Below are 25036 nucleotides of genomic sequence, written 5' to 3'. Positions count from 1 at the left end.
CAGACAGCGCTCTGCATCGCGCCATCGTCTCCCATGCAGATCTGTACAAATAAAGTAAGTACCATGTTTGTTAGCATGCTATAATAGATTGAATGAGCAATAATACAAGGATGGTCCGGATCTGGGGGTGGGAGGGGTTATTTTTCCATAGTTTTGTCTGATTGTTGTTATTTCTGTATTTTTTGTAATGTGTTTTGTACTGGTTGTGATTGTACATTGTATTTTTCTAAATGTGTATGAATACATTTTTGAAAAACATTTGATCAACAATAAAAAAGGATTTGGTCAGGATCTAGACTCAGTGTGTAGTTTATTAATTAATCAATGCTCTCTACATTAGGAAAACACATACCAGTGTACCCGAGGGAGTCACGCACAGCTGTGCCTGGATAACCAAACAAATTGACAAGATAACCAAAACCCTTGAATCTACACACAGCAAATAAACTCAAATGACACAACGAGATGTAAAAGGAGATCACACATACAGTATAGTTGCTCTTCAATCTGAAGAGCAACTAAAACAAAACACGGGAGTTTACCTTGTTCTTGTGAACACTAATGTTATCCACAACATACACACAGACCACGAAGTTCTAAAGGAGAACACTAGTTACTGAAACAAAACACGTTAGTGTACCTTGTTAGCTAATGTTAGCTAGCTGACATTAACGTTACACATTGCACTCATATTACTGACCAACATCTTGTAAAGCCGGTCCCGCTGCTCTTACAGAACCGAATAACTCCCCTTTCGTGTATGTACAGCTCTCAACGTGTCCAGACTTGTAGTCACCTCGTTTTATACTTGTATTCTCATTCTGAAAGAAACAGGTGAAATTGGCTAACGTGACGGCCGTCTTTGTGATGGTGACGCGTATTGTGCGAGACAAGAGACGTGTAGTTCACTCAGCGGTTTCACACAAAAAAATGTGTAACTTCACAGTTTTACGACACATTTTTATTTTTTTGACTTGCAAAATATTCTTTTAAATTGACAAACATCATATGTGTCATTCGTGGCACAATTCAAACGGGATAAAAAGATAACCTTTCTCTCTCCATTGACTTCAATGTATAATTTTACGCTTCCGGGGTCCCATGGAGGCTCCCGGAAAGGGAGGGACTTCGCCTCTCTATAGAGAGGCGCCTCTCTATAGAGAGGCGAAGTCACGCCCATCTACTTCCGGCCCATGGGACCCCGGAAGCGAAAAATTAACATTGAATTCAATGGAGAGAGAAAACGTATATTTTGATCCCGTTTGAATTGTGCCACGAACTACACATATGATGTTTGTCAATCTTAAACAATAAGTTCCATGTCAAAAAAGTCACATTTTGTCGTAAAACTGTTGAAATATAAGACTATGAAAAATACGCGACTACAAAGACTACAAATCCCAAATCCCATTCTGGCTCGCGTAAGTGATGTCACAGGCGATAATGCTCCAAGTGGTTGCGACTCGTAATTAAAGCGAAGAAGAAGAAGAAGAAGAAGAAGAAGAAGAAGAAGAAGAAGAAGAAGAAGAAGAAGAAGAAGAAGAAGAAGATCTCATAACTGATTTATTCCCTCCAATAAATAAGAGATTGCTAAAAATAAATTCACTTTTACAAGATGCCTGTGTGCTTTGTACCAGGTTGTAATCACATAAGTGATCATACCTCGTTCTATCGCTTCCCGTCTGATGAAAGGACCAGGAGTCGTTGGACCAAACATATCAGGTAATACACATGTTGTGCATGGAACACAGTCAAGCTAGCTACATAGCTAGTAGCGAGCACGTTAGTTAGCATCACATTACTTAGCCTTGTCATTTGTATTAGCCTTAACATGAAGTGAACCCAAATGTTAAACAGTAAGAGTAGTCATGATGGTAAGTATTTTGTGAAACATTTGAAGAGGAGCCTATCGCCCCCTCCACCAGGTGCTAAGGGGGCGGGAGGTAGGCTAACGGCAGATTAGCATCTGCGATCTTTTCTACTTAATGCTATCTGCTCAAATGGTTAACATTGAACATTAAAAGATCAGGCAGTTCAGGGAGAGTCGAAGGAAGGAAGGCAGGCAGGCAGGCAGCTTTGCATGACATTTATTTATTTATAGAAGGACCATGCATACAAAAACATTAATCTCAGCAAAGAGAAGAGATGCAATATGCCAGATTATAGCTAATAGCTAATTTCCATCTGTGGTCCATTCTTCTGGACGTGTTTCATTGTGATGATAGTGAGTCAATCTGTTTGTTGGAAAGACAGTAGTTGAGTGATTACTGATAGAACATTATTAAAAGAGATAATTATTCAAAGTGTTGTTACTGACCTTTTTCTCTTTTATTTCCTTTCCCTCACCTGTAACTGCTGAGACCCTGAGGAACATGCACACTGACCTGCTCTGGCAACCTGATTTCCACTGTACGTAATAGTATTTGGTTATGGTATATTATTTATATACATCAAAGGCACAATGCACCCCCCAGAGACACACATGTATTGAGTGTGATATTGTGCATAGGTCAAGTGAAATCATCTTTACACACTAGAAAACTGTAGGAGCGGCAACTTGTTTTGAAATTGAATTTTTAATATCCGATAATGAAGTTGATCTGTTTTCTTTATTCTTCTCTCTTCCCAGCTCCATCCATCACCGTGCTCTGTTCCTGCAGGTCCTGCTTGCTAATCAATGCTTTATTTTTTTACACAATTACAAATAAAGTCAATGTATTGTATGACATGAAGTTGTGCTTCATTCGGAGTCAATAATAAATTCATTCTGCCTTCAACTGCACAATGATTGTGGACTGCACCGACATCCATGTAGCTGCCCCCAGTAAGATGAACCAAGCAAAGAGGGTCACCATCATGCCCAAGGACATCCAGCTGCCCCCCAGCTGCATCCGCGAGAGGGCTTAGACTGACCTGAGACCAGCACACCCAAACACAACGGCTCTTTTAAGAGCCACCTACAGTTTCAAAGAGTTGCAATCCTACGTTATTATAATTATTAAACCGGTTCATGTATCACTTAGTTTACTGAACCGTGATGAATGAAAGAAATTAGTGAGGTAGTGGTTTAAATAAGTTACAAAGACATTAATATATGAGTAACAGGTCAGTGTAAACACAAGCTTCTGTCAATTATGGATCACTCAAACTATTTATATAAAAATATGTAATAAAGTTCTAAAACAAGTATTAGATATATTCCTTGATAGCTTTTGGAGAAGGTTGTTTTTAAGTTTATTAAAATCTATCGTATCAACTGTTTCACTAAAAAGGAAGAGGTGAGTAGAGCATCATTGAGTTTCTTATTCTGTCAGTAAATTATCCAAATTAAATGTTTATCATTATTTTATTCAACCCTAAACAAATTGATTGTACCTTTTTAATAATGACCTTACATGGTTAAGTTAAATTAACTTCAGAAAATCAAATCTGTTCTGAGAAAAAACTAATAAATGTTTAAAGATAGGAACTTGCCATCCCACTGAAAAACAGTCCGTAGAGATTTAAAGGCGTAGTTGTAGTTCAGTCCAACGTTTCATTTGGATTCATTTCTCCAACAGTCAACTATTTTCATAAAGAATATATATATTTTTCAAAGTCAACTTTATTGTCAATCTTACTCAGTTTGTGTTTATAGACAGAGATCAAAAATACTTTTAAATCAAATAAAATTATACAATTTACAGATATGTATACAAATATATATATATATATATATATATATATATATCCTATATAATGATGGTGGACACTTCACCTCCAGCAGGGCAGGTGGCTGCACAAGTCCATCGGGGGATGCTCCCAAAACACCGACTCACTCACAAAGAGACCAGACTCGAACACTGTCTCCTGATAGGCCTGCACAAAAGCCTTCACCCCTTCGGCCTCGTTTACAACCCCCCAGTTGACAGCCATGACTCCGTCCAAGTTGTACCCCCCGAGCACCCTCTTCATGAGGGACGCGCATGGAGTGGATGAAAGTCCCGACCGCAGCACAGCACCAAACTTGCTGGCTGTCAACCTGCCCCGCCTGTGTAACTGCCACTTTGTCCGCTGCCCTCCGGTGGCTGTCTGGATGGCAGCTTGCTGGTCTCTGCTCCGTCGCATTGAGGCAAGAATTGCCTCAAGCCACCGACCCCCATGCCCCTTCACCAGCTCCGGCACGGTGACAATGGCCTGATGTTGAGGCCGCGGCTCTGGCTCAGGTGACAAAAGCCATGCCATGCCACACTGTGCGCCCCTCAGTGCAGACCTGAACCAGTCTACATCCTGAGTGGCGATGTCTCTGGCCAGTGGGTTGTATGTCTCCTCTCACTGTTGGTAAAGTTGAGACACCGGCTGGACTACTTTGGAAGTGCCAGGCTTCCTCCACTGGCACTCAACATCTGTGGAGCTGATCTGCCACATGGCACATATTGCCAATGCTGCAGCGTGGCTGCATTTGTACATCCCCCGTGCACAATCACAGACAGCGCTCTGCATCGCGCCATCGTCTCCCATGCAGATCTGTACAAATAAAGTAAGTACCATGTTTGTTAGCATGCTATAATAGATTGAATGAGCAATAATACAAGGATGGTCCGGATCTGGGGGTGGGAGGGGTTATTTTTCCATAGTTTTGTCTGATTGTTGTTATTTCTGTATTTTTTGTAATGTGTTTTGTACTGGTTGTGATTGTACATTGTATTTTTCTAAATGTGTATGAATACATTTTTGAAAAACATTTGATCAACAATAAAAAAGGATTTGGTCAGGATCTAGACTCAGTGTGTAGTTTATTAATTAATCAATGCTCTCTACATTAGGAAAACACATACCAGTGTACCCGAGGGAGTCACGCACAGCTGTGCCTGGATAACCAAACAAATTGACAAGATAACCAAAACCCTTGAATCTACACACAGCAAAACTCAAATGACACAACGAGATGTAAAAGGAGATCACACATACAGTATAGTCGATATAAAACTGGCCGCTTCAATCTGAAGAGCAACTAAAACAAAACACGGGAGTTTACCTTGTTCTTGTGAACACTAATGTTATCCACAGCATACACACAGACCACGAAGTTCTAAAGGAGAACACTAGTTACTGAAACAAAACACGTTAGTGTACCTTGTTAGCTAATGTTAGCTAGCTGACATTAACGTTACACATTGCACTCATATTACTCACCAACATCTTGTAAAGCCGGTCCCGCTGCTCTTACAGAACCGAATAACTCCCCTTTCGTGTATGTACAGCTCTCAACGTGTCCAGACTTGTAGTCACCTCGTTTTATACTTGTATTCTCATTCTGAAAGAAACAGGTGAAATTTGCTAACGTGACGGCCGTCTTTGTGATGGTGACGCGTATTGTGCGAGACAAGAGACCTGTAGTTCACTCAGCGGTTTCCGGTCCCTTTCCGGAGGGACTTCGCCTCTCTATAGAGAGGCGAAGTCCCTCCCTTTCCGGGAGCCTCCATGGGACCCCGGAAGCGTAAAATTATACATTGAAGTCAATGGAGAGAGAAAGGTTATCTTTTGATCCCGTTTGAATTGTGCCACGAATGACACATATGATGTTTGTCAATTTAAAAGAATATTTTGAAAGTCAAAAAAATTAAAATGTGTCGTAAAACTGTGAAGTTACACATTTTTTTGTGTGAAACCGCTGAGTGAACTACAGGTCTCTGGTCTCGCACAATACGCGTCACCATCACAAAGACGGCCGTCACGTTAGCCAATTTCACCTGTTTCTTTCAGAATGAGAATAAAAGTATAAAACGAGGTGACTACAAGTCTGGACACGTTGAGAGCTGTACATACACGAAAGGGGAGTTAGTCGGTTCTGTAAGAGCAGCGGGACCGGCTTTACAAGATGTTGGTGAGTAATATGAGTGCAATGTTAATGTCAGCTAGCTAACATTAGCTAACAAGGTACACTAACGTGTTTTGTTTCAGTAACTAGTGTTCTCCTTTAGAACTTCGTGGTCTGTGTGTATGCTGTGGATAACATTAGTGTTCACAAGAACAAGGTAAACTCCCGTGTTTTGTTTTAGTTGCTCTTCAGATTGAAGAGCAACCATACTGTATGTGTGATCTCCTTTTACATCTCGTTGTGTCATTTGAGTTTATTTGCTGTGTGTAGATTCAAGGGTTTTGGTTATCTTGTCAATTTGTTTGGTTATCCAGGCACAGCTGTGTGTGACTCCCTCGGGTACACTGGTATGTGTTTTCCTAATGTAGAGAGCATTGATTAATTAATAAACTACACACTGAGTCTAGATCCTGATCAAATCCTTTTTTATTGTTGATCAAATGTTTTTCAAAAATGTATTCATACACATTTAGAAAAATACAATGTACAATAACAATAACAACAATCAGACAAGAGGACAAAACTATGGAAAAATAACCCCTCCCACCCCCAGATCCGGACCATCCTTGTATTATTGCTCATTCAATCTATTATAGCATGCTAACAAACATGGTACTTACTTTATTTGTACAGATCTGCATGGGAGACGATGGCGCGATGCAGAGCGCTGTCTGTGATTGTGCACGGGGGATGTACAAATGCAGCCACGCTGCAGCATTGGCAATATGTGCCATGTGGCAGATCAGCTCCACAGATGTTGAGTGCCAGTGGAGGAAGCCTGGCACTTCCAAAGTAGTCCAGCCGGTGTCTCAACTCTACCAACAGTGAGAGGAGACATACAACCCACTGGCCAGAGACATCGCCACTCAGGATGTAGACTGGTTCAGGTCTGCACTGAGGGGCGCACAGTGTGGCATGGCATGGCTTTTGTCACCTGAGCCAGAGCCGCGGCCTCAACATCAGGCCATTGTCACCGTTCCGGAGCTGGTGAAGGGGGTCGGGGGCTTGAAGCAATTCTTGCCTCAATGCGACTGAGCAGAGACCAGCAAGCTGCCATCCAGACAGCCACCGGAGGGCAGCGGACAAAGTGGCAGTTACACAGGCGGGGCAGGTTGACAGCCAGCAAGTTTGGTGCTGTGCTGCGGTCGGGACTTTCATCCACTCCATGCGCGTCCCTCATGAAGAGGGTGCTCGGGGGGTACAACTTGGACGGAGTCATGGCTGTCAACTGGGGGGTTGTAAACGAGGCCGAAGGGGTGAAGGCTTTTGTGCAGGCCTATCAGGAGACAGTGTTCGAGTCTGGTCTCTTTGTGAGTGAGTCGGTGTTTTGGGAGCATCCCCCGATGGACTTGTGCAGCCATCTGCCCTGCTGGAGGTGAAGTGTCCACCATCATTATATAGGATATATATATATATATATATTTGTATACATATCTGTAAATTGTATAATTTTATTTGATTTAAAAGTATTTTTGATCTCTGTCTATAAACACAAACTGAGTAAGATTGACAATAAAGTTGACTTTGAAAAATATATATATTCTTTATGAAAATAGTTGACTGTTGGAGAAATGAATCCAAATGAAACGTTGGACTGAACTACAACTACGCCTTTAAATCTCTACGGACTGTTTTTCAGTGGGATGGCAAGTTCCTATCTTTAAACATTTATTAGTTTTTTCTCAGAACAGATTTGATTTTCTGAAGTTAATTTAACTTAACCATGTAAGGTCATTATTAAAAAGGTACAATCAATTTGTTTAGGGTTGAATAAAATAATGATAAACATTTAATTTGGATAATTTACTGACAGAATAAGAAACTCAATGATGCTCTACTCACCTGTTCCTTTTTATAAAGTGAAACAGTTGAAACGATAGATTTTAGTAAACTTAAAAACAACCTTCTCCAAAAGCTATCAAGGAATATACCGAATACTTGTTTTAGAACTTTATTACATATTTTTATATAAATAGTTTGAGTGATCCATAATTGACAGAAGCTTGTGTTTACACTGACCTGTTACTCATATATTAATGTCTTTGTAACTTCTTTAAACCACTACCTCACTCATTTCTTTCACTCATCACGGTTCAGTAAACTAAGTGACAGTTTAATAATTATAATAACGTAGGATTGCAACTCTTTGAAACTGTAGGTGGCTCTTAAAAGAGCCGTTGTGTTTGGGTGTGCTGGTCTCAGGTCAGTCTAAGCCCTCTCTCCGTGGATGCAGCTGGATGTCCTTAGGCATGATGGTGACCCTCTTTGCTTGGTTCATCTTACTGGGGGGCAGCTACATGGATGTCGGTGCAGTCCACAATCATTGTGCAGTTGAAGGCAGAATGCATTTATTATTGACTCCGAATGAAGCACAACTTCATGTCATACAATACATTGACTTTATTTGTAATTGTGTAAAAAAATAAAGCATTGATTAGCAAGCAGGACCTGCAGGAACAGAGCATGGTGATGGATGGAGCTGGGAAGAGAGAAGAATAAAGAAAACAGATCAACTTCATTATCGGATATTAAAAATTCAATTTCAAAACAAGTTGCCGCTCCTACAGTTTTCTAATGTGTAAAGATGATTTCACTTGACCTATGCACAATATCACACTCAATACATGTGTGTCTCTGGGGGGTGCATTGTGCCTTTGATGTATATAAATAATATACCATAACCAAATACTATTACGTACAGTGGAAATCAGGTTGCCAGAGCAGGTCAGTGTGCATGTTCCTCAGGGTCTCAGCAGTTACAGGTGAGGGAAAGGAAATAAAAGAGAACAAGGTCAGTAACAACACTTTAAAGTAACAACACTTTAAATAATTATCTCTTTTAATAATGTTCTATCAGTAATCACTCAACTACTGTCTTTCCAACAAACAGATTGACTCACTATCATCACAATGAAACACGTCCAGAAGAATGGACCACAGATGGAAATTAGCTATTAGCTATAATCTGGCATATTGCATCTCTTCTCTTTGCTGAGATTAATGTTTTTGTATGCATGGTCCTTCTATAAATAAATAAATGTCATGCAAAGCTGCCTGCCTGCCTGCCTGCCTTCCTTCGACTCTCCCTGAACTGCCTGATCTTTTAATGTTCAATGTTAACTATTTGAGCAGATAGCATTAAGTAGAAAAGATCGCAGATGCTAATCTGCCGTTAGCCTACCTCCCGCCCCCTTAGCACCTAGTGGAGGGGGCGATAGGCTCCTCTTCAAATGTTTCACAAAATATTTACCATCATGACTACTCTTACTGTTTAACATTTGGGTTCACTTCATGTTAAGGCTAATACAAATGACAAGGCTAAGTAATGATGCTAACTAACGTGCTCGCTACTAGCTATGTAGCTAGCTTGACTGTGTTCCATGCACAACATGTGTATTACCCGATATGTTTGGTCCAACGACTCCTGGTCCTTTCATCAGACGGGAAGCGATAGAACGAGCTATGATCTATAAGTATGCTCACTTATGTGATTACAACCTGGTACAAAGCACACAGGCATCTTGTAAAAGTGAATTTATTTTTAGCAATCTCTTATTTATTGGAGGGAATAATCAGTTATGAGATCTTCTTCTTCTTCTTCGCTTTAATTACGAGTCGCAACCACTTGGAGCATTGTCGCCTGTGACATCACTTACGCGAGCCAGAATGGGATTTGTAGTCTTTGTAGTCGCGTATTTTTCATAGTCTTATATTTCAACAGTTTTACGACAAAATGTGACTTTTTTGACATGGAACTTATTGTTTAAGATTGACAAACATCATATGTGTAGTTCGTGGCACAATTCAAACGGGATCAAAAGATACGTTTTCTCTCCCCATTGAATTCAATGTTAATTTTTCGCTTCCGGGGTCCCATGGGCCGGAAGTAGATGGGCGTGACTTCGCCTCTCTATAGTGAGTTAAAACTTTATCTAAAAAGTAAAGCTGATGATGGATTACTGTGGTGGAGTTAAAATAACAATAGCCTATTTCTTTTTTAAATGTGATGGAGTAAAAGGATAGTAACTGTGATTATTCATGTTAAGTAGCCCACAAGTAACTAAAACAATTGCAAGTGCAATAAGAAGCTACAGGAACGTCTACGTCGGTAATATTAACTTTATTTAATACAACATTTATGGTACAAGATTTACATCATACAGCCCATGTAGTATAATATTTTACAAATGATGAATTACAGCAAACATGTGCAATATATCCATTATTACAGCTCCGTGGGATGGCAGTAAGGCGATATGGTCCGTTGTTATTGTGCATCCATGGGTAAAGAGAAACGCATGTAGTACTGAACACGTAACGTGAACGTGCCGGGCGGCGCGGTCCCGTGGGTTAGATGCTCGTTCATAATGCCGAGGGAAATAACTCTCAGAATAACGTTATTAGCACATTTTTACAACTTGAGGAACTTATGTTTTTAATAAGGGCTATACATACGTTCATACTGGGTAGTTTATTTAGTTTTTAAAAAAGTATCCAACGAGTTACAGACCACTCTTTCCCAATGTAAGTCAATGGGAAAAAGTGTTTCCGGGCCCAGCAACCTAAAGGAAGTGTAGTACCGCCGTTTGACCAGCACGAATATTCTCATCAGACTCCGGCGCACTTCCTGGGGGCTTGGCTGTCCGACTTCAGGCGAGCTTTTTGAGACCTCCCCCGGCTGCGATCGGCTATTCTCGTCTACTTTCGAGACGAGACGCAGCTCGTCTCAAACAAGCCTACTGCTTTTGGGACTACGTCACTGCTGTTGGGATCATGTGGCTGATCAACAGCACTGTCACGTGACGCACAGAGTGTGAGCGTGCACACAGCTGTACCCGGCAGAGAGTCATGGAGCTGCTGCGGGTCGCTGTGTTCCTCGGGCTGTGTCTGGGGGCCTGCTGCTGTCAGGCCGTGGTTCTGAGCGACTCAGCGGGCCTGGGGAGAGGCTTCGACGGGATAGGAGGTCTGAGCGGCGGAGGGGTGAGTTTAGCAACGCTTCCATCTACTTCCGGTACCGCGACGAGCTGTCCACAGAGGGAGCGAGAGAAAGAACCTCAGCTGATGAGTCCGTCTGTTTATCTCAGCAGAGAAGTAGTCAGATCTTCTACTAAAGTAAAAGTAGAAGTACCAGAGAGCAGGAATACTAGTCTGTTACAAGTAAAAGTCTTCCAATAAAAAATGTACTCAAGTAAAATACAGAAGGTGTAACTAAAGTCTGATTTAAGAGTTGATAATATTTCACATCCTTAATCCACATCTGTAGTAACTAAAGGTATTACATAAATGTAGTGGAGTACACTATATTTTAATTTGTTAGAATAGTCTTAAAATAGTTTTTAGAATAACTCCCGACAGTACTATTTTTATTTTGGTTACGTATTCTTCTTTCTGTGTCTCTGTATGCACCACATATATACCAAAGCATATTCCTCGTATGTGTAAACCTGATTCTGATTCTTATTTACCTCTGAACTATAGTGGAGTAGCACAACATTGAAATACTCAAGTAAAGTACCTCAAAATTGTACTTTAGTACAGTACTTTAGTAAATGTACTTAGTTACTTTACACCTCTGATTCTCATTTACATTTGTCTACTTGTTCCCAGGCGACGTCTCGGTTACTGGTGAATTATGCCGAGCCCTACCGCAGCCAGATATTAGACTTCCTGTTTAAGGTATGACATGATAAAGCTATTCGTACAGTTTAGTTGAATGTTTTCGGACACTAATGCACGCCTTTCATTTGTTTGCCTTTAGCCGAACTTTGGAGCTTCCTTGCACATACTAAAGGTGGAGATCGGAGGAGACGCGCAGACTACTGGTCAGTGATATTCAGTAACACAGAGACCAGGTTGGGGGAGTAACAGATTACATAATGGGATTATGTCAGGATGCCAAACAAATATAACCGTATTCCCTTATAGTGACATTAAGATAAAACGTAATCAGAATACTGTTACATTTAAATAATCAATTTTATTTATAAGCGCACTTTTCATTTGCGTAAACAAAACTCAAAGTGCTACAGATTACTTGCAGGATTACAATGAATCAATACAGAATGCTATATTATAGGTAGACGTACTGCCTGAATTTTCTTTTTGGTTTTTGGTTCATTCTTCTATTTTTAAATATATGTTTTGAATGCAGTAGGTGGAACAATGTATCGAAACAAAAATACTGTTTGCTTTTAATAAATGTATTACACTAAAACACTACTATTCTCTAGGACAGTGTTTCTCAAGCTTTTTCATACCAAGGACCACTTAACCAATAAAAAAACACTCGCGGACCACCTGACTCCACAAATATCCAAAAACAATAGGCCTGCTTACTACTCCAACAGTATATAACAACTTAACCTTCTCTATATCGCCTCGTTCACACTTTAAATCAACAATACAAATACAACCACAGATTATATAAGCATTAAGTTCAAATGCGATTTAAAATGCTCTCAAGTTTTACACCTCTTATGAAATGTAGACTACATTTATTACAGAGTTTATGTCCGAACCAACAGACTCACAGATCGTTGGCTATTGAGAGAAATGCCTAATACACCGCATGTAGTACGGCACAAACCTCCGCTGTGGATTTTCAAAAGAGAATACAGTAAAACTATGGTCGCAGGCCAAAGTTTAACTCTCTGAGGTCTAAGCAATTTTTTCACATGTTAGGCTCGCATGGGCTTTTTTTGTAAAAATAATATTAAAACATGAACCTTGGTGACCATCGGGCTGGCCTGCATGGTCTGCCTACAAAACAAAACAAAATATTTTTTTTGCAGCCCCAACAACAGCCTCTGATCATCAACAGACTTCATGCAATGCTTCATCGGATGCATATATTGGATAATAATCTCTATCTATCTAAATCTACTTTCAGCATGGATAAATGTTCATAAAATACATCCAATGTTTGTTTCATGCGCTTCTTGAAATAAAAACTAAAACACATATTTTTTCTAGAACAGATTACAAATCACCTGAGAATGGTACAAACACGTGACGAAGGTGTTGCGCAGGGCTATATCATGCAATCAAATTGAAACTTAAGCTCGCTCCATTTCAGAGATATTCCCGCGAGAGTGCAGAACATTTAAAGTGGACCTATCATGCTATATTTGAACAATATATTGTAGGGCCATACCTATATAAAGTATATAAATATAGTTTTTTTTTTCAAAATACCAAACAGATCATGCATTTTAGCCATGCCTCATTTCGCTCTATTTGCTCTTTCCAGCCCTGTTTTTGCAAGGGCTGATTCTGTGAAGAGAGAGAATTACAGTGCTTGCCTCGACGGGGAGGGATTGCATTGAATTATAGCAGCAGGAGGCGCAAACGCTTGCCTCGGGGAGGGAGAAAAAGAGCCACAGCGGAGAATAAACAGAAGGGCAACCATGCACGGGAAGCCTTCTTCACTGCTTTTGTGGCAGACTACAGCGCCACTTACAGGCCTGGCATATGTACTACAGCGTCTCCAGCGCTTTCGAGCGGCAATGGCCGTGGCCCAACCCCCCATTCCCCTGATAGGTGGAGAGTTGCCAATATAGGCGGAGCTCCTCGTTCCTGACTTCAGAGAATTTTCAAATCTGTATCAGATCCGTTGCAACCCCGTTTTTAGAGATTTGGGTATGGAGGAAAAGAGAGGGTTGTGTTTTCTCACACTTGGTGAGTTCCCTGACACACCAGGGACACATATTCATGTATAAAAGACGTACAAGAGTGCATTTTGCATGATAGGTCCCCTTTAAATAAATAAATGTATTTCAAATGTGAAATGTTACCAATTTCACATTTCACGGACCACTAGGGGGCGCTCACGGACCACACTTTGCGAAGCACTGCTCTCGGACACATTGTTGTTCCTAAATATCTTGTTTATTTCTTTTCTTAAGTCACATTGTTCTGTTTAGTACAGCGGTTAAGCTCATACAATGGAAGGTATTGCGCACTTTATGAAAGAAGCACGACATTTTCACCAGTGTTAATATGTAATATGATGAGGTTTGATTTCAGATGTGGAGGCATTTCTGATTGGACCTCTGAAGACCTAGGCTGTGCCTCAATTCAGCGGTTGTATCCTTAGAAGGGTGCATTCGTAGACCGTATACGTCACTTCTGAAGAAGGCTGTCCCAATAAAAAAAAAAAAAGACGAGACTCCTCCGAATGCGGCCTACTTTTCCCCAATTTGAAGGATACATCTGATGTACACTCCGCGGCCTAGCATATCCCAGGATGCAATGCGCGCTTGTGACGAGTTACGTTTTTTCCGAAAATGGCGTCAACCGTCCCAACCGAGGCAGGAGTGAGTGATTTCATTTTCAAATGTGAGTAAAAGTGTTTCATCCCACTTAACCTGTTAAACCCGAGCCTGTTTTTCCGGTTTCATGCTCCAAAATGACATTCCCAGAACACATGACCATATCTTCCCTTCTAAAAGGGTTAAATTAATAATCTTTTTTCTCAAAGTAATGATAAACCTGTGAGTTGGATGTAGAAAAGTCAGAATAAATATAGATGTTTTTTATTTGAAAGAAAATTCAGATTGAACATGGTAAAAAACTGTAAATTATAGTGTCCGTCCAAATAATATGTTGTACTTATAGTGAAAACTAACCTTGGATGATGGGTTAGTAGACTAGAAGCTTTAGGAATCCAAAGTACAATATAATAAGTACCCTGTATAAAGATTGATGCAAAACAAGTTATATTTGACCTTTTTAGACAGATTTAGCAAAAAAAAAACTCTTCTGGGGCCATTTGGGTGGATTTTCCATATCTCTGGCCCCCCTTGCTGGATTTTGACATGTGACATATCTTTCTAACCGTCAGAGCCAATGGAATCGAGGGGAACTCACACATAGTCCTTATTTGGTAATGTGTGTGTGTTAGACTGCCGCATAGCCAAGACCGGAAGCAGCAGCCACTCTGGTGGCGACCATTAGCAGCTAACTTTTGCTCTGCGATTTTTACATACAAATTTAATTATGGATTATAAATGAAATAATTTTTTTATACAGAGACGTTAAAAACCTATGGATTAATCGATTCAGCCGCGTTTTTTCTCGTTTTAATGCCATTGAACACGTCTTTTGATCAGATTGACAGCTACGGTGAGACGATCTCCCTAGAAGCTCCGTAAAGGTACGTGTTGTGATGTCTGTGTTTGCTTCCCCTGTCGCGAGTTCGGATGACTCAGTGATGATACTATATATCTAAATAATCTGTGGAACCTCAGCTTTAATCGGATATCTTGTATGTGCAGCTATGATAAGTAATAAGGGTACTTTTATGTTGAGTTCTGTGCCAATGTCCGTTAGCATTTTTCGCTAAGGGGTCATCTAGATGCTTCTTATGAGACTTGTGTTTTGTTTTGGTAAAAATGTTTATATTGTCAGTTAGCTGAGATTATTCCCGTTAATATGGTATAACACATTAATAGGTTCTTAAATATTAAGATCCCCTGAGACACTGTGTCGTGAAAAAAAACCCAGGGGACCCTGGTGTTTAACTGGTTAAATACTTAACGACACAAAAATGAAACCCAAAGGCTTTTTATCTGCATACAATTGCTTTTGTTTTAGGGAGCAAAGAACATACAGAGCTTTTTATAAAGCTGAGGGGGGGAATGATACCCTCTTCACGGGGGCCAAAAACTTGGCCAGCGTTGAATGGAGGTAAGGCATAATATATTAATTGTATCATTCTTACTCTTATCAATTATCCCTCATTCTATAAAAACCCCTGCCAAGAAAACAACAATTAAATGCAGCAATACCCAATGTTCTTCATTGTGTTTTTCTGTAGTGATGTCTCAGCCTTTTGAGCATTAAGTAAATGTTTTATTAATTATTTGTGTGTGTCTTGCAGTGTCAGTTTTCCAAATGTAGCATTTTTGAGCTATTGTTATTGATAATACACTGAACAAAAATATAAATGCAACACTTTTCTTTTTGCTCCCATTTTTCATGAGATGAACCCAAAGATCTAAAACATTTTCTTTATACACAAAATAACCATATCTCTCAGATATTGTTCACAAATCTGAAAAAATCTGTGATAGTGAGCACTTCTCCTTTGCCGAGATAATCCATCCCACCTCACAGGTGTGGCATATCAAGACAGCATGATTATTGCACAGGTGTGCCTTAGGCTGGCCACAATAAAAGGCCACTCTAAAATGTTCAGTTTTATCACACAGCACAATGCCACAGATGTCGCAAGTTTTGAGGGAGCGTGCAATTGGCATGCTGACAGCAGGAATGTCCACCAGAGCTGTTGCCCGTGAATTGAATGTTCATTTTTCTACCATAAGCCGTCTCCAAAGGCGTTTCAGAGAATTTGGCAGTACATCCAACCGGCCTCACAACCGCAGACCACGTGTAACCACACCAGCCCAGGACCTCCACATCCAGTATGTTCACCTCCAAGATCGTCTAAGACCAGCCACTCGGACAGCTGCTGTAACAATGGGTTTGCATGACCAAAGACTTTCTGCACAAACTGTCAGAAACCGTCTCAGGGAAGCTCATCTGCATGCTCGTCGTCCTCATCGGGGTCTCGACCTGACTCCGGTTCGTCGTCGTAACCGACTTGAGTGGGCAAATGCTCACATTCGATGGCGTCTGGCACGTTGGAGAGGTGTTCTCTTCACGGATGAATCCCAGTTTTCACTGTTCAGGGCAGATGGCAGACAGCGTGTGTGGCGTTGTGTGGGTGAGCGGTTTTCTGATGTCGATGTTGTGAATCGAGTGGACCATGGTGGTGGTGGGGTTATGGTATGGGCAGAAGTATGTTATGGACGATGAACACAGGTGCATTTTATTGATGTTATTGTGAATGCACAGAGATACCGTGACGAGATCCTGAGGCCCATTGTTCTGCCATTCATCCACGACCATCACCTCATGTTGCAGCATGATAATGCACGGCCCCATGTTGCAAGGATCTGTACACAATTCCTGGAGGCTGAAAAAATCCCAGTTCTTGCATGGCCAGCATACTCACCGGACATGTCACCCATTGAGCATGTTTGGGATGCTCTGGATCGGCGTATACGACAGCGTGTTCCAGTTCCTGCCAATATCCAGCAACTTGGCACAGCCATTGAAGAGGAGTGGACCAACATTCCACAGGCCACAATCAACAACCTGATCAACTCTATGCGAAGGAGATGTGTTGCACTCATAGACTGTATATATAAATGGACGTAGGGTCCGTGACGTCACCCATAGGATTCTGCAGAGTTGCCGTGAAGCCCTTAGTAGGCGGAGTCGGCCACTAATGGCTCAACAGTGACGTCAGAGTTCAACTCCCGCCTTCTCCAGCCTGCTCCAAATAAGGGCAAAGAGGCGGAGCCGAGGCGGGACCTGCTGCCACCCAGCTGGAAGTTCCAGAGCTAGCTGAAGCTACCAAGCTAAGCTAACATGCTCCCCATCTGCAGACTGCCGTCGCGTTTTACGTTTCTAAGGTAAGCGGCCATGAAACTATTCAGCAAAACTATAAATAATAATCTAAGTTATTGAGTTTTTAGCATAATACTTCAGAATCTTAAAACCCCTTAACATTTGTATGCAATTGTGCTAAATTCAACTCTGGAATCAAGCAAATATTAATATGTTTGCATGACATTAGTTATTTATATTTTGATATCACTTAACCATACGTTTAATACATTTAAGTCAAGCTAAGGTACATGTGATGGTAGCTAGTTAGTGCTCTTACCTGTGAGGCCAACAGCATAATAACCAGACTGTATCATTAAAAATAAGTACCAGTTCTAGATCCTTGACTTTAGACAAACAATTCAAAAGACAAAATGTATTTAAAGACCAATCTTTATTTGAATGTGCCTCTTAACATGAGATATTAGTTATACAGTAATAGTATTGACAATCTAAAAAAACTGAGCAACTCAACAGTCAACTTTATATTTCTTATTGTCTAAAGCATTTATTATTTTCATTTCCCCCCTCTCATATTCAGTGTGGACGGATTGAGACAGCGTGGTGTCCAGAGGGCTGCAGAGACTTCAGGGAGAAACCTCCGTGTGATGGACGTCCCGTCTGTTGGTTTGGAGAGGACTGAGGGTCTTTCCTCAGTGAGGAGGACCAGGCCTGATGGAGGAGTCCATGCTGGGCAAAGCTGATACCAACTGCACAGGCCTAGTCTGTCACTGTATTTGACTAAATGTGTTTACTTATACATTTAATAAGTTTACACCTTGTCCATATGTGCTTTTTATTTAAAACATTTGATTAACTTTTGGTTCACGTTTCAATAAATTGTATTTGTATTTGCACTCCTTTCGTCCATTATTCTTACTGAAAATGTTAGATTACACATTCACATCTGACTGAAGATTGGCCCCATTTATTTGTGACGTTGCAAACTCTGCGGTACAAGGCACAAGTGATGTGAAGCTCATAAAGTGAGGCAAATAGAAATAATCAGCTGATGGAGTGTAGATGTGGAAATAGCTGCATTCGATCAGCTGACTGTTTTTACAATAAAAGTTGTTTATAGTGAATGTCCTGTACTGGTCTTAACATCTCATAGCATCAGCTTTTAATGATCCTCTTGGATGTTCTTCTTGACCCTCAGAGAAGGAGAACATGTCGTGTCTTTCAGGCATGTCCTTTCCTAACAAAAATGACAGGAAACATAAAACATATTATTGCAGAACAAGTGTGTTATTTATGAAAGCGGTGTGTTTGTGTGTTTAGGGGCTGTAGATATAATTATTTTGTAATTGTAATGTTTTTTTTTTATTTAAACAATGAGCTACAAAGACAATCAGATTATGAATGAACAGTATGAAGTTCATCAACATTGAAATATATGTTATTATCAAAATAATATTTAACTTATCAAAACGTAGTGCAACTGTAGAAGCTTGCTCTGTTGTCTCACTCAAAGAATCACTTTTACCACGTTTTTTTTACAGACAATATTGAGAGATAAATCTTTGCCTCCAATACATTACATTAGAAAGCTGACAGTCATATTGCTAAATATCTAAATGTAACTTTTTGCATGGAAAAACCCCTCAACTTAACTGATGTGTAGGTGATCTAGTATTTAGTATTGTTTATTGGAATGTATATCAGTGTATTCAAGTCAATACTTCATTCATTTAAACCAATATCTTTCTTGATTCTTTGTACAGTATGAAAAAAGAGTCTTTGTACCTGAGCTGAAGTTCACTGCTGTGAGGAGTCCAGTTCTGTCTCTCACTCTCTGGTCCAGCCTGTCTGCATCACCTGGACACCTTAAACAAACGGATATATATGTAAAGTACCATGTGTACAAACAATATAACTGATTCTCTTCTGTTGAACATGTTGGATTGTGTATTGTCCGAGTCAGGGTCCTTTTTATTTTACTGTAACTTTGGAAGTTGTGTTACCAATGCTTACTGTTTATTTGATACCCATTTGGTAATGCAATTAATAAAAACAACAAGGTTTGGGTTCGTTCTTCAGATGACTGTGACGTTAACGTGTAAGCTCAATAATGAACTCCAGCTCAACCAACCATATTGTAATATCTAAGTAATCATCTTGAAATATGACATTAATAATTGTAATATACACACATCTTATTGTGAGGTTGATTTCACATAACTACTTCGACATTAACTTGTCTACATAATTGAGCATCACCAATTTAAATTAACCTTAGCGATGCATACAGTTCCTCCTACATAATAAAATATCTCTAAGTTACAAGGATGTAACCTTATTTTATCAACCTCAAACAGAAGCCGTTTGTTCAACAGTATTATCCCACTTAACACTTGTCTATTTCGTTTTAACCTTTATATATACAGTCTATGATTTTAACTTGAAGGGTACGATTACAATCGTTAGCACCGATGTAGCTACCACTAGCTTACATGCTAACCCAAGCCTTACCATTCATTACGTAGCTGATTAAAATCATTAACACATAAATAAAGCACTCGAATTTGACTTACCGCATTCATGCACCGTCTGTTTTAACCGCAGAGCGAGTCACAATAGTCCGATATATAAGCATGAAGAACAAACAACCACGGCCGGCTACAAGTTGTGTTTCCTGGATCAGCTGAGCAGGCAGAGTCCCTGTAGCTTCATGGAGCAGCTAGCAGAGAGACAAGAAGCTAACAGTGGCAGGCACTTGACAGAGCCGTCACTCAATGTGACCACGCCCTAATTTATGCACACACTTTAAGACCTAATATAAATAAAAGGGTCGCGTTAGAAAACAATTCACTCTCAGATCCATAATCATGAAGGTGGAATCTAACTATATCGATAATAAAAATGTATGGAGCCAGGGAGAGAAACATGTTTTTTTCTGCTGTAAAGTTGGGCATTTTAACATGGGGGTCTATGGAAATTGCTCCTTTCTGCAGCCATCGCCTATCGGCCAATATATGAACTGCAGTGTGTGACACTTCCGTATTGGCTTCACGGCTCTACCCCACAGTTTGCCGCTTGGTTGCACTGCGTGAGGCAAATGGTTGTCACACCAGATACTGACTGGTTTTCAGACCCCCCCCAATAATAGCAAAACTGCACATTTCAGAGTGGCCTTTTATTATGGCCAGCCTAAGGCACACTTGTGCAATAATCATGCTGTCTTGATATGCCACACCTGTGAGGTGGGATGGATTATCTCGGCAAAGGAGAAGTGCTCACTATAACAGATTTTTTCAGATTTGTGAATAATATTTGAGAGAAATGGTTATTTTGTGTATACAGAAAATGTTTTAGATCTTTGAGTTCATCATGAAAAATGGGAGCAAAAACAAAAGTGTTGCATTTATATTTTTGTTCAGTGTAGTTAATTTCTTCTATTATATCTGTGAGTAGGAAGATTTTGGAAGAAATGGGCCTGCAGGGGAAGGTGACTCTAATGCAAGCGAAGAAAAAGTGGGACAACCTTAAAGAGCCTGTGACAGCATCCCAACAACTGTTGTGCAATGAAATATTGGGCTACTAGTAATCTCGAAACGTCAGTTTAAAAAAGAAAAATCGATACCGTTCCGTTAAATATCAATAATTTCGAACATCTCGGGGAAATTCCTTCGACTCATTTTGAAGTTTTGGGGGAAGCCGGAAGTGACGTCAATACGGGAACGCTTCACTGTGCGGCGAGAGAGCCAAACACGGATAAAGTGTGTTGTCATGCGTAGAAATGGTGAATTACTGAGTTTAGGCACGTTAATAACGTTGTAATGAAGTTACAGTATATTCATATTTGTCAGTGCTTTCATGTCAATTCGGCGAACATAAACATAAATGATCGTGGTGAAGATGATGATTACATTAGGATTAAAAATCGGTAGTGAGAGCTGCTGAATTTCTTCCCGTAGGATGTGATATAAAAACAAATCGATTATTTTTGTAGTTGTAAACTCAAGTGGATGAAACTACATTTATTAGTGCATCATGTCAATGCGGCGAACATATGATACATTAAATGATCGTGAGGATGATGATTACAAATCGTTTGTTTGTGCCGGTCTGCATTTCCTGATGAGAAAACAAACCGATGCTTTTTGTAGTTGTAGTACACCAACATGGATTAAACGTGTGCTTTTTTTACCACAATGTTGGCGAAATTAATGGATAAAATGCACGGATTATTATTATTATTATTATTCCCACTCCGATCGGGACACTAGGTCCACCGTTTCCCCGCAGCGAGGCTCCCCCCGTTGACAGTTTACGTGGGCTGGGTGCAGTGGCGGACTGGCCATCGGGACAAATCCCGATGGGCCGGTACCGAAGTGTGCCGGTCGAATAAGTCACTAGCACATCCCCCATAGGCGGCGCGTGAGGCTCAGGTTTGGGAAGGCTAAATAACTTATTTTACCTGACGCTGCCCGCCTCCGGCGTCTATAGAAAAGAGATCAACTCAGTGTGCAGAGTTTAAATCTCAAGTCATATTACAGGATAAAGGAAATACAGTTTAAACTGCCGTATGCAGAGAAGACGCCGACGTGTCACACTTATCATTCATATCACATCATCAATCAGATCATCGATCATATAATATCATAATATATCATATATCTCCTTATCTGAGTCAGCTGAGCCGTATCTGGCCGTGCAACACTCAGTGTCACATACTGTATGCAGAAGTATTATTTTAAGCAACACATTATGTTGACGAAACACTCGAGTCAAATGTAATTAAAGTCAGATCCACTCGTGTCTTAGACGTGAACGCGCTCTCAGCTGGAGAGAGAAACCCTGGCTTGATTTACCGAGTTGATAACCAGCGTCGTAGGACCGCTTAGCGAGATCTCGTGTGTTAGTTTGTTGTTGTTAGTTTGTTTGTTACTCAAACATATCCAGGGTCTGTTGAACTGGCTTCGTAGTACAGGGCACAGGTGGCTAGCAGCGCTGAGGTCAAAGACACAGACATTATACATTATATTTGTATTTTACCAGGATGCAGTGACACAAATATTTACATATTTACATTTACTATCTACAGCACCCGCCGCCCCTGACCTCCCCCACTCCCCCCGTTGACAATTTACTAGCGGTACCGAAGTGGGCCGGTCGAGAGTCCCGGGATGATTTTTAGTCCCATTCCACCACTGGCTACATGACCGTATGATCGCCCATATTGACGCACCTCATTCCTAAACTTCTAACAGATACAACATAAATCGATCCTTCAGCCTCATATGAGCTCTCAGATACGTTCAAAATTAAACTGTCATCTCTGTCTGAGCTTGCTGCTGTGTGCACCATCGTGCGTTTACATGCAGAAGCTGGGATCCGGACGGTGCAGCTGGAGCGCTGTGCCCGCAATGACGTCACGCATCATTTGGCGGGACTTGAAGAATCCCTGAGAAGATCCAGAAAATGGTCAACATTGAAGGGCAGATTAATGGTTATCAAAGTACAAATATCCAAAATCAGTTCAGTAACGGTTTTCAAGGGGACAATATTTACTCAAATTGATGGGTTTGGATGATGGGGGATAAACACAACGTTTGTTAAAAAGTAATCCTTCTGACATTGGATGAATGTAATTAACCTTATCTCTCTAACTAGTTTATTCACGCAATTTAAACCAAAGTATAGCCTATAGCTGCAATATAAGTTAGTGTGCATGTTGTCGGACGTCCACTGACTAACGTAGAGCGTTCACACAGGATCTGCTGGTCATAAGATGTCCTGATGAACAGAAACACAAGCTGCCCGCTGGACTCAGATCTCTACATACCTCATCTATCCTCCGCCGCTCCGATACAAGTCCGGGCTGCGGTGGTTTGTTGATACATGTCGTCTTCTTCTGTTTGCTTTAATCGAGGCTACGTAGTTATGCAGCGCCCCCATCGTCAGTAAATGGAAGTACTACAAAGAATCCCTTTTTAGTGCAGTTATTTCACAAGTTTAGTTATATACACAGCTCGGAGAAAATTACAGAGGTCCGGACCTCAATGGTGGATACAGCCCTGGTTGGTAGGACTCGCCTTCTGACACCCTTGCCCCTCTTCTGTCGTGTTGAAGCTTTCAAGCTGCCTGGCGTGTACACATCAAGGCGCCTACATTTATTTAGCTGGGATGCTATGTAGGGAACAAACACATCATCTGCATACTCCTGAAAGGTCTTTGCTGTACTAGGATTCAGCATCTGAATTACAAAGGCACTGTCCAGCAACACGGCATCGACCACAGGTGTAGTTGGAGATCTAGCCTCATCTGACTGTATGCGGCGCAGAAGATCTGACTTCGTACCAAGTCTCAGTTTGCCTCCCTCGGACAAAGATGGAGGAGCTGCCTGGTTTTCGTGGCTGAAGAAGTCTTCTAGATTACCTTCACGTATTTGGCACAACACGTACAGATGTGAGAAGAGATTGCAATCACTCTTCAATGCTGCAAGTTGCATTTTCTCTTTTGACTGAATAGTGGCAGCTTGTTTTTTGGAAGTGGATCGGTGACTGGCTTTGATGGGTTCTCTAGTCGTTCATTTACAAATGTTGTGAACTGTTCGTTACCGATGGTTTCAACCTTTCTCACTGCTTTTGCCATTGATAAATCTGCGATGTATTTTGTGTCCAGTATCAACATATTCCAAAACTGTACTCAGCTGAAGTACTTCAGTACATTTATTTACTGTAAACTTGTTGTGTTGTCACATAAAACTGCAGTTCACTGTATTCGCTGTATTAGCCCTATTAACTGTTAGCTCCATTAGCCAAACACACTGTTAGACTCCCACCGGCTGCTAACAGCTAACCAGCTCTCTTTCTACCGACATGAGAAGACGCACTCTATTTTATTCAGGGCTCGGTTCAGTTAGTCATTTGCTAAGCAATAGTTTACATACATACATACATACATACAATTGTCTCACTTTGGTGTGCAAATCTGGACAGGAACAATTTGTTATCCGTAGCTTAAACAAGATTCCAAACTGAAGCAGTTGTTGATCACTTGCAGGCCCCAACAGGCCGATTAAGAGTAGTGAGGAGTCAGCAGTCAATGACGGTATAAAACAGTGAAGAAAATATGTTGTCAATAAAACTTTTTTCTTTTTTTCTTTTTGGGAAAGAAAGTGGGCAACTTTTTATTGTTTTTTTTGTTTTTTTGCCCTCAAAGAGGGACTTATATACACAGATACACATTATATAGACAATAATACAAAAAGAAAAGACAAATAAAAAATATAGGGAATCCCTTTCCCTAGTTGTCATACATAATACACTTCGGTGAAAAACATCTTATTTATATTTCTTTCTCTATTGTTTATTTGCACTGGATTTGATGTTGAGGTAATCCAAAATTAACAAAGTAATCAGGTTACATTACTTTTATATTTTGATACTCGGATTATGTTACTGATTACAATTTTTTTTTTTACAGGTAACTAGTAATTGTAATGGATTACATTTTTACAAGTAACCCTGATAACATCGTATTATTGTATTATCATTAAATCATACTCCAAGAGCCCAAGTTGATTGGGTTGGATAAAAGTCTTAAACCCAAATATAATTAATCTAGCTTTAACTCTCTTTACTTTACATATTTGCTTCATTAAATGTTTTGACAATTTATACGATAATACAATTGTTCATGTTCTTTAACTTGACTAATACATATCTTGTCTAGTCAGTGTCAGCAGTACCAACTAGTGGTACATTAATTAACTTC

The 25036-nt window shown here is 40.4% G+C and overlaps 1 protein-coding gene and 1 long non-coding RNA gene across 3 annotated transcripts in view; one reads left to right on the top strand and one right to left on the bottom strand.

Annotated features, from left to right (window-relative positions):
* Positions 1-7797: 7797 nt before the first annotated feature.
* LOC139433551 (uncharacterized) lies at positions 7798-9415 on the bottom strand. Its single transcript, XR_011642994.1, has 2 exons — positions 8560-9415; positions 7798-8339 (listed from the first exon to the last, which is right to left on the bottom strand). It is a non-coding gene; the product is annotated as an uncharacterized lncRNA (long non-coding RNA).
* A 1075-nt stretch (positions 9416-10490) lies between these two features.
* Positions 10491-25036, top strand: part of LOC117443413 (galactocerebrosidase) — a 38334-nt gene continuing 23788 nt past the window's right edge. For both annotated transcript variants that reach the window (XM_034079393.2, XM_034079394.2), the window contains exons 1-3: positions 10491-10840; positions 11468-11536; positions 11619-11682. In XM_034079393.2, the coding sequence (XP_033935284.1) occupies positions 10709-10840; positions 11468-11536; positions 11619-11682 (265 nt within the window). In that variant the 5' untranslated portion in view covers positions 10491-10708. The remainder of the gene's footprint in view (positions 10841-11467; positions 11537-11618; positions 11683-25036) is intronic.

This window comes from Pseudochaenichthys georgianus, unplaced genomic scaffold (genome assembly GCF_902827115.2).
Source record: "Pseudochaenichthys georgianus unplaced genomic scaffold, fPseGeo1.2 scaffold_605_arrow_ctg1, whole genome shotgun sequence".
NCBI lineage: Eukaryota > Metazoa > Chordata > Actinopteri > Perciformes > Channichthyidae > Pseudochaenichthys > Pseudochaenichthys georgianus.
This window is presented reverse-complemented; position numbering and strand designations above follow the sequence as displayed.